This window comes from Nicotiana attenuata, chromosome 10 (assembly GCF_001879085.1).
Source record: "Nicotiana attenuata strain UT chromosome 10, NIATTr2, whole genome shotgun sequence".
Classification (NCBI taxonomy): domain Eukaryota; kingdom Viridiplantae; phylum Streptophyta; class Magnoliopsida; order Solanales; family Solanaceae; genus Nicotiana; species Nicotiana attenuata.
This window is the reverse complement of record NC_031998.1, coordinates 46,341,714-46,353,149: the sequence shown is the minus strand read 5'-3', so window position 1 is coordinate 46,353,149 and position 11,436 is coordinate 46,341,714. Positions and strand designations below refer to the sequence as shown.

Below are 11,436 nucleotides of genomic sequence, written 5' to 3'. Positions count from 1 at the left end.
TGTCAACTGACTTCTCGGAAGCCTGGGATTTTCTCATTTTCTTTACTCCCTTTCCCAGCTCCTCAATCACTGCCCCATGTTGTACCAGAGTGTTCATTATGGTGGTCTGGTTCTCCAAGAGCTTTCTCAATGTCTCTCCCACTATTGGGGGAATCTGGGGTGCTGGGATGGATAATTGTGCAACAACAGTACTGGATATGTCAGACAGCTTTGCAGTGGTTGCCTACATCTAGTTGTTGAGGCTCGCTAGTGTTTGGGAGAATCGTAGCACAGATAGTGTAGCAGTAGGCATAGGCACTAGCTTCGAAGCCGAGATTGAAGGCACTGAGGCTGAAGGTAAGGGCATGGCAGTTGTACTAGCTGAAGGCTCTACAGAAGTGGATGGCATATCGGTTGTCTCTGCATGTACCACCGCTGACTCATCAGACTGGCTAATGGTGGTAGTCAGCTGACCCTTTCTCTTAGGGTTGTGTGCATCCATCAGAGAATACCATGAGAAGGGCTTCTTAGCCTGAACATTCGTGTCAAAATCACTTGGCACCACCCGTACATCCGTAAGGTACTCAGTGATGGTGTTGGGATATGGGTAGGAGGTATCATCTTGCCTGGCGACCACAAACATGTTGGCCGGCATCACAGCACCCACATTGATATGGTACTTCGCAATAATGGAGGAGACTAGAACTACCCGCGGGATAGGAAGGTTAGTTTCATTGTGGCACGGGTCTAGCCCGCTGCATTGTACGCGGTAAAATCAGAAGACTTGATTTTCTGCTATCAAGACATTTTAGAAGCCTTCCTCGAGACCCCGAGGGTGGAAGGCCACGATCGAGTTCTCGGTCTCAGAGCTCGTTGAGGTCCGAATCGAAGGAGGCAGGGTCCGAAGCCAGAATAGAAGAGGAAGTCTTCTAGACACATGGCTACACCTAACAGGTTCAGCCTATCTGGAGCCTATTAAGAGGACTCGCGTCAAGCCGTCCCATCTTTGTATTCTCGCAATTAACATACATGCATTTTACAGAGTCCCCTCGCCTATAAAAATGGGACTCACCCTCCCTTGTAAGGGGCTGATGTTCCTCCACTTCTCCATAATACAATAATATCTCTCTCTCTTTCTTTCTTCTAAGTTATCAGTGTTGATCGACCCCGAGGTCACCTTAGCATTTTATAGTTTCTTCACTTGTCTCCATCATTTAGCTCGAAATTGATAGCATAAGAGCCTTATTTATTTATAACTTTACCTGTTACCCCCTTCTCGACTACCCTCGATAAGCCCGAGATAGGCTCGAGGCCTGCCCCGAGGTATCTACTGGCTTGATCTGCGCCCGAGAACGTCCCCTTACGGGTTCGATTATCGCTTTGGCTAACTCGATCTTTATTCTCTTACTTCATATTTTATCACTAATCACCCTTACAAACTAGCTCGGGAATAGATCACGTATTTTTAGAATCCCATTTACAAATTTAATTGTTGTTACCATTTTCACGGTAAACAGTTTGGCGCCCACCATGGGGCTAAAAATAATAGTGATTATTTTCTTGCTAGTTTCGTCACTTAAACGCACGATATCTCTCAAACTTTTTCTTGCCCAGGATATCCGCTTTCAGGACCGGACATTCTGCTCGATCGGCGAAATGAGAAGCAGAGATCTCAAGAGCGACAGGAGAACAGATCCGATCAACCCGGAGTCCGGCGCACCCCCGGGCACAGTCCGAGCGCAAAAAAGTACTCCCCAACATGATATCCACATGATTATCGAGGGGGGGGGGGCTGACGATCCCCAGTGCCCCGTGTCCAAGCGGACAAAAACATCCGCTACAGAAGGATCGGCCCGACAGATCTTACCCGAGGAAACCCTCATATTCATCGAGGAGGACCTCGAGGCCATGGGAGAACCACATAATGACGCACTGGTGATCTAGTTTCTCTTAAACAACAAAAGGATAAAGCGCGTGCTCGTGGACCCGGGTAGCTCGGCCAACATAATCAGGTCTGGAGTGATAGAACAGCAGGGATTGCTCAGTCAGATCAACACCATTCCTCGAATCCTCCACGGTTTCAACATGATCGGGGAAGAAACGAAAGGGGAAATCACCCTCCAAATCAACACGTCTGGCACGACCCAGAGCACCAAATTTCAGGTCATCGACGGCAACATGAGGTACAACGCTTTGCTTGGTAGGCCTTGGATACACGATATGAGGACAGTACCCTCTAACTTACATCAGGTGGTGAGATTCCCCACAAGAAATGGCATTACAACAATATATGGAGAACAGCGGGCGGCAAAGGAAATGTTCGCGGTTCACCATGAGGCGTCGACCCCCACACACTCGGCCTCAAACGAGGAAAAAAGCATGCAAACCGGCGGAGATGATGAGGAAGATTTCTTCGACCCCCGAACCTTCGTCGCCCCCGAAGAATCGTTGCGACCAAATCAACGGTCGAAGAATTGGAGCAGGCCATTCTGATCGATAACCTCCCGGACCGCAAGGTATACCTGGGTACGGGGTTGACCCCCGAATTGAGGACAGGATTTATTCGATTCCTTAGTAACAATATCGACTGTTTTGCCTGGTCCCACCTAGATATGATAGGTATCCCACCAGAAACAACCTCCCACTGGCTGAGCATCGACCCCAAATTCAAACCCGTGAAGCAGAAAAGGAGGCCGCAGTCCGAGGTAAAACACACCTTCATCAAAGAAGAGGTAACGAAACTCTTAAAAATCGGGTCCATCAGGGAGGTAAAGTATCTCGAATGGCTAGCTAATGTAGTAATAGTGCCAAAGAAAGGGAATAACCTAAGAATGTGCGTAGATTATAAGGATTTAAACAAAGCATGCCCAAAGATTCTTTCCCGCTGCCCAGCATTGATCGTCTGATCGATTCCACGGCCGGCCACGAGACCCTCACCTTCCTTGATGCTTACTCGGGGTACAATCAGATTCAGATGAACCCCGAGGACAGGGAAAACACTTCATTCATCACAAAGTATGGCACATATTGCTATAATGTGATGCCCTTCGGACTAAAAAACGCAGGAGCAATGTACCAACGCCTAGTTAATAAGATGTTCGAACACCAAATAGGAAAATTGACTAATAAGCGCTTCGCGCAAGCTAAAGCCTTACTTTTAGTGCCACCGCATCTGTGCCCTATCGACCTATCCCCTCCGGAGCATACTGCACAAACCTGAGTTGTCGGGCCGACTGGCCAAATGGGCCATCGAGCTCGGAGGGTATGATATCGAGTATCAGACTCAAACGACCATCAAATCCCAGATCCTAGCGGATTTTGTGGCCGATTTTTTGCCATCCCTTGTCCCCGAGGTAGAGAAGGAACTTTTACTAAAGTCAAGCACATCTTCTAGGGTGTGGACCCTATTCACGGACGGTGCCACAAACGTCAGAGGATCAGGACTCGGTATAGTCCTTAAGATGCCCTTCGGCGGCGTAATCCGACAATCCATAAAAATTGCGAAGCTAACTAACAACGAAGCCAAGTATGAGGCTATGATTGCAGGTCTAGAGTTGGCCAAGGGCCTGGGGGCCGAGTCCATCGAGGCAAAATGCAATTCGCTCCTCATAGTAAGTCAAGTAAACGGAATCTATGAAGCTCGGGAAGACAGAATGCAGAGGTATCTGGATAAAATCCAAGTCACCTTGCGCCGCTTCAAGGAATGGACCTTAGTCCATGTNGACCGCAGAACGGGTATGCGGACCGCATTTCTGTCGCATACCCAAACAGTATCTTCAGGTTTTGGGGAGCATTTTGCGGTCCATTATGCGGACCACATGTCAGCTTTGCGATCGCAAATTTGAGTCGGGCTCCTATTTTCTAAGTTTTTAAAACCCGACCCCCTGTCGATATATCTTGTACAATAGCTCATTTTGAGCCTATTTCTTGGTACTTTTAGAGTGAGAAAGAGGGTCTAAGAGAGGGGAAGTGCTTAGCATCAAAATTGCTCCACAAATCTTTGTTAAACATTGAAGATAATCAAGTGAGGCACCTAAACCTTCATCCCAAGAGGTAGGACTTCATCACCTCAGCTCTTAAATTTTCAACAAAGCCATAAGGGGTCATTAGTGAGGTAATTTATGGGTATAAGAATAGGCTTCTTGCATGCACAATAGATAATGGAATATTGGGAGGTTGTGAAGTAAAAAGAAAGCAATTGGGGTATAAAATGATAACAATATCTCATAAAAAGGACCTAAGATCACAATGCATCCCTAGTGCTTGATAATATGCTCAAACGAGCTAGAATACTAATATTGTCCCTAATTCTTGGTTCAATTTGTAATTCTTATATAATAGATCAAAATGCTAAGAGTTCCGGAATTTTGTAAGGATTAAGGAAAGCTTTATTGAGGTATGTATGGCTAAAACCCCGTCTTTTAGAAATTGAGCTTCATCGGTGTTTGTGTGAATATGGTAAGATTAAAGTTGAATTGTTGCATCGATTGTTATTTTACATGAATTGGTGTTGTAACCTTATATGCGTGAAAGATGTGTCTCAACATGATCAATGTGCTATCTTGATAACTTGAAAGTGGCAAAAGATACGAATTATGTGTTGAAATGCTTAGACCTTAAATTGAGATTGAAGCTGCATATATTGTGCCATCTATGTGAAGTCTTATCTATGCTTACAATCTAAATTGCCCTTGTGTGCACCCACTGTCCTAAATGGCAAAGCTAATATTGAAATCGGGAATGATGTAAAATGCGGCCTAGTTCCAAGAATGATGTGATAAAGTTGTGGCCCCAAGTGCCTATGAAATGATATATGTGAAACGAATTGATTAAACAACGCCTTGGTAAGGCGGCCTAGCGGATCAGGCTGAGATCGGACTCCGCTCAAGATAGCGGTGGTATTGTGAATGATTTCCGGAAAAAGGGTAAATGAGATTGTGATTGAAGTGTATGTCTCAAATGAGGCAACCTAGCCGATCGGGTCGAGATCGGACTCCGCTCATGATAGCAGTGGTATTGTGAACAAATGATGAATAGTGTGAAATGCCCCAAACTAAAAGCTATGGAAAAATGATGTGAAAGTTGTATGATTATTTTATTTGATAATGTGGTAATCGTTTATAGTTTTGAGTTATACTTGTGATTTCTTATTCTTGTATGAAAGTTCTTTCTAACTACATGGTGTTTAGTTATACATACTAGTGCTATTCGATGGCACTAACGTCCCTTTTGCTGGGGCGCTACGTCTTTAAATGGATGTAGGTGTTTCTATAGCAGGCAGTGTTGGTCGCAGCTAGTGCCGCATCATCCTTTCAGCTTACTTGGTGAGCCCCACTTCGTTTCGGGGTCCTATTTCGTCTGTTTATCATGTACTTTGTATTTGACGTATAGCCGGAGCCTTGTTACCGGCATTTCCGTATTATATTACTCTTCAGTTGTGTTTAGAGGCTCCGTAGACAGGTTGTGGGTAGTGTCAGGTATTGGAATTAAAGTAAAAATAATGATATTTGGCAAAGATTTATAAAACTTGTAATATTTTGATAATTATGATTTAAGCTGCTAATGGAAATGAAATGGAAGTTGTTAATGAAAGACTTACTAAGTGTGATTAATGGAGTCCATCTCCTATTTATTCATGAATTAGTTTGGGTAGAATGAAACCTAACAGGCTTGCTCAGTCGGGTTTACTCGGTTGAGCGCCGGTCGTGCTCCTCAGTTTTTGGGGTGTGACAAACTTGGTATCAGAGCCTAAGGTTTTAAAGTGTCCTAGGATGTCTCGGAGCCGTGTCTAGTAGAATCTTTCTTATCGGTGTGTATCGACCACATCTATAAGTTGGAGGCTATTCGGACATTTAAGAATTTCACCATTCTTTGATACTCCAGATCGTGCAGTAGAGCTCAAGATAGGGAGCTAATTTCCATTCTATGTCTTAATCTCAAGATGAGTAATTCATGATTTTGGAAGCAGTAAGGAGGGAATAACCCCACCATTGAATCTGAGGGAGATTGCCAAGAGTTTGTTAGATGAATGTATCGAGCCATGGAGGCATTGGTAGAACTTGTTGCTAAGGGGAGTACCCTTATTCCTATTTATGTCTCTGCACCACCAGATCATGTAGTATATCAGTATGTTACCTACGTACGTTAGGGATGTGGAGTAGAGGGGTATTGATTAAGCTATTGCCCTGTCAACCTAAAGTCACCAGGTAAGTCACTCCTTAGTATATCAATATGAACAACACAAAATTTCTACTTGTTGTATATCTACATCCATATTGAAGAGTCCGCGTAACCATGGTCTTAATATGATGTGAGTCACAAAAACTTGTGTGTACCTACTCTTTGAAGGAGACGTATTATTCGTGAATCCACTCTATCACAAATTGTCTTATTTACATCCTTTTGTGGAATTAAGTTCTATAAATACGTCCTTGAATGGAGTTATAACTCTAGGATTAATACTTCCCACTTTCTTTACTAAATTTTCAACAGGGGACTATATCCGATGAATTTCTTACAGAATATTTTATTTAAATGGACGACATCTGCCCACTTGTGCCTATGCATGCACTGTCGTATAGTTTACCTATGTGGTGTTAAGTTCCATGTAAGGCATCCCAATGTTGCGATCCTTCTCGAGTCATTCTTTTACTCACTTGTGTATATGGCGTATATGGTTTGAACAATCACTCTACTCTCTTGCGAGTATCATCATGAAAGCTTCTCAATGTCTAGTAACATAAGAGCATAACTTAACACCTATCACATGAGTGCATCGAAATGGTCACCATGTGCATAAAGTCTCTCTGGAAAAAATAGAGATCCTCACATCCCCGTCATAGGAAGAACTTGTGTCGCCACCTTGGTATAACTTTCGTGTCCACTTGGGACACCCCACAGTAAGTAGCTCACTTTGTTCCTAGTACGATGGTTGCTCGTGACGTGGTATTGTATTGCAGTTTGGGAGTTAATATAGCAGAAGCATGTCCAGCTCATAACAAATGTTTGTTTCCTGTTTACACCTCCACAACATGTGTTAGTTGTGTTCCTTAGTTAGTGCATTCATTGTGCTAGTTTCCCAACACTTGTTCGATAACCATGAGACAACATATCCTTCTATGTGTCATTGTAGCACTTCCTTTCTCGTAAGGACCCTTACTAGGCTCTCCGTCAAGACCTAGCGCACCTTTGGAGGTTATCGTAGCACAGCGCCTGTTTCTCCTGTTTTCTGTCTTTCATTAGCTTCTGGGTACTTCTCAAGTCAAAATCGATGGAGAACTCATTATGAACATCTACAAACCTACCATGATTATTTTATGCTATCTCATTGGGTTCCCACCTCACTTCGAGTTCATCAAAGGTTGATAGCATGCCGCAATGGCTGAGATTGAATGATCTCCTTTCGATAATAGATTATCTACACATGTGCTAGTCGAATGATTTGCTTATCAGTCTAACTCTCGCCTTGTGTTTTGGGATGACCAAGGAGCAATACACCTAGTAACACATTCGTATGCCAAAGCTTCTCTCTCAGTCAAGTCTTATAGCATCTCCCAATTTGGCTGGTAATAGTTGGTTGTGTAGAAGTGTACTGTAGTGCTTCCTTGTGAAGTAGAGTAGCTAAACGTAATTGGATTTCTTTTGAATTCTGGAGCTATACATCACGTGACTACATACAAAGATCTTCTTTCAAAAATGTAGCTTCTCATAATCGCTTTATACTACCACCATTCCTAGTGGTTACAATGTAAAGGTTACTTCCATAAGGCTCTCTCACTTTCTTTTCATTTGTCTGGCATCATGTGTTGTTTACCCGTGATCTTCAATGCGATATTATCTCAATGTCTCGACTAGTTATCCAACTATATGATATGGCAAGGTCCGAAGTCAAAATAGAAGAGGAAGTCTCCTAGGCACATGGCTACGCCTGACAAGTTCAGCCTATCTGGAGCCTATTGAGAGGACTCGCGTCAAGCTGTCCCATCTTTGTATTCTCGCAATTAATATACATGCATTTTACCGAGTCCCCTCGCCTATTAAAAGGGGACTCACCCTTCCTTCTAAGGGGCTGATGTTGCTCCACTTCTCCATAATGCAATAATATCTCTCTCTCTCTCTTTCTTTCTTCTAAGTTATCAGTGTTCATCGACCCCGAGGTCACCTTATCATTTTATAGTTTCTTCATTTGTTCTCCATCATTTAGCTCGAAATTGATAGTATAAGAGCCTTATTTATTTATAACTTCACCTGTTACCCCCTTCTCGACTACCCTCGATAAGCCCGAGATAGGCTCGAGGCCTGTCCCCGAGGTATCTACTGGCTTGCTCTATGCCCGGGAACGTCCCCTTACGGGTTCGATTATCGCTTTGGCTAACTCGATCTTTATTGTCTTACTTCATATTTTATCACTAATCACCCTTAAACTAGCTCGGGAATAGATCACATAATTTTAGAATCCCATTTACAAATTTAATTGTTGTTACCATTTTCACGGTCAACATGCATACAAAGTCTGCCATCCCTTTGCCGCGAAGTTCGGTGTGTTTCACTGAATAGGAATCCCTGTTGTGATCCATGGTAGTGGTGGTCCCCAGGTTTCAAGAATCTCAGCTAGCCATGGGCGAGCTACATCTCCCATCGCCAGCTTCTCTAAGTATTGTGCAGGCTCAACATCCTCAAACCCCAAGTAGGAGTTCAGTGTTTGCTGGTCAAACCGCACCTTCAGATTCCTCACTTTGGTCACTTTGGATCCTTTCTTTATGTGTTCCACATTGGCATATAACTCCCGGACCAGATACTCCTTTGTGTCCACTACACTTTGGGTGAACCAACATCCACTCCTTCCGCTCTCAGAACTGTCTCAAGACTGCCAAATTGTACTTTTCAAGGTCTTTTAGTTGGAACTGTTGCTCAAAAATGAGCGATCTCACCGACCACCACCCACAGAAGCTAGTGAAGGTAGCTAGACTAACGAACCGGTCCTCCCATACCTCTTTCTTCTTCGAACTATCAAGGCCAGTAACTGTAGTATCCCCCCCTCTCCTCCGTCTATCATCCAGAATATCATCAACTATAGTGGCTGGTGCCTTGGGGACAAGTGTAGAGGAGGGCTCCGAAGCCTGACTGGCACTCTCCAAAACCTTCGGAGGTGCTATGTGATGAGGAAGGCTCGTCCCGGAGTTTATACCTCCCCGGTGGTTTTGATTTGACAGCCGACTGCTCTTGAACTGAGTCGCCTTACGATGCTTCCCTAGATGGGGCAAAATAACTGGATTCGGAGGGCTCTACATTTCTTCCTCGATCGGCTGTAGACTTCTTGGTGATTATCTTTCGAAGAGCGAGGGGTAACGTACTTTTTCCTCGGCCTCTGGAAGGTTCACCCCTCCCATTTAAAGTATCTCCGCAGCCTCGAGATCTAACCAGTTTCTGTAACAAGCTGATTGGCTCCAACCCTATACCACTATAAAATGGAAAAGAGTGGTCGATGCACCTTTTACCCGAAAGGTCGGGATTGATATCCACAAGGAGCAAATATTGGTTGGGAGTTGGGTTTCTATCCAATCTATCTATGCGTGTTGCTCTTAACTGCACTTCTAAGCATGCTTGGATTTGTTTCTATTCTACTTTTAATGCTATTGATCACAGAAAGTAATCTAAGTACAATGTTTTTGTAGGATTTTTCTCACTTGATAAAAAGCACTAGGGAAGTGACTTACACCTTAGCAAGTATCTAGTTGGGTCTAGAATTTAGGACAAACTTGTTATATTTGGGATCATGATATAACCTTTGCACATAATTACTCACTCTATACCTCTCGGTAGTTTGAGTGACTTTGCCCTAATTGGCTTTCTCAAGCCCAATTGGGTGTTCAAACAATTCAAGAAATATTGGCTCAAGTCGGGTATTACTATCTCTACGTTTAACCCTTTAATTGGGGCTATCAATCTCTTAAATGCACCCAATTCCTTGTTAGCATGAATTTCCTAGACTTAGTCTCTCTTTCTGAAGAAGAGTCTAAGTCATAAAGGCACGAATCAGTGTTTGCAACCACCAATTCAACAATTAAAGCATGAATCAAGCTAAATATCATTAACCCGTAAACAATTAAGTCCTAAAATTGAAGACCCATTAAATACCCACACTACGGTTGGGTCACAACCCTAGCTAATAGGTTTAGCTGCTCATAATCAAGGTAGAAATCAAAGATGGAGATGAAATATAAGCAATAAAAGTTAATTACAAGAATAAAATCTAAGATTAATAGCTAAAGATGCTCTAAAATTACTCTAAGTAGTAAAATTCGGCTGTTCACGAGCTCTTCAGACAAAAGATGTCCTAAAATGTGAAAAAGAACCTTTTATACACAGCTGAAATTACTATAGAAAATTACCCCTACGTAGGTTCCGCGGTCAGCGAAATTATGAGCGCCTCAGCGTAAGGACTTCCGCGGCCGCGCAAAACAAGCATGGACTGCGTTTCTTCACTTTTGTGCTTGGTTTGGACATGATTTCGCGGACAGCGTAAAAGTTATCACCTCAGCGTTAGCCTCAACCGCAGCCGCGCAATTTGGACGCGGACCTCGCTCCTCAGTTAAGCTCACTTTGCATGGTCTCTGAAGCATGATCACCGCTCTCAGCGAAAATACCACTGCGGCCGTGTCAGGTATTCCGCGCCGACACTTTTTCTTCGCGGTCAGCGGTCTCTGTAGCACCACAAACACCTTCTCTGAACCTCAATTTTGCGGACCGCGTAATTGTGGCTGCTTCAGCGGTGGATCTTCCACAGCTGCTCTTTTCCTTCACGGTCAGCGCTTTTATCTCAGCTTTGAACTTGTGCAATTTTAACTCCTCCATGAGTTGATTATGGCTTTCTTGCCTCATTTTTACCCAACCCTGCAGACAAGCACAATAACTCAGTTTTCGGGATTACTTTTACACATTTTTTATCCAAAACCTAAGACAAAAGAGAGCATAAGATAGGCTAAGATCCATAGTTATCAACTCCCCCAAACTTATGCTTTTGTTTGTCCTCAAGCAAACAAAGTAATTCCCACCTCCTCAAGAAAAAAGAAAGGAAAATTTCAGCTATCCTAAGGTGACTTCATCAAGCTTCAATTGGGACTAACAATTACCCTTAACTCAAATGCATTATTAACAGCACACAACCTTTTTAGTACGATAGCCCTTGTGCGACACAAAAGCATCAAGAGTTGACTTCACTCATCAAGGAAACTCTTTCTACTACATAGGTCATTGTGGAACCCAAACTCTTACTCTTCTACTCTCCATATTGTAGCACTCAGAGCAAGGATTCTGGAAAAGAACGCTCATGCTCTCACAGGAAGGTCACAAATCCGGCTTTAAGTACCATAAGCTTGCCCTTTATGTGAATCACCACTAATGTAAGCTCACTCAACTCGACATCATATAGGGATTTTGTTGGAATGTAATGAAGGC

At 43.4% G+C, this 11,436-nt stretch overlaps 1 protein-coding gene across 1 annotated transcript; it reads left to right on the top strand.

Annotated features, from left to right (window-relative positions):
• Window positions 669-2,472, top strand: LOC109233774. The gene is made up of 2 exons (XM_019399636.1): window positions 669-703; window positions 1,944-2,472. Exons 1-2 carry the CDS (start codon window positions 669-671, stop codon window positions 2,470-2,472), a joined length of 564 nt encoding a protein of 187 aa, XP_019255181.1.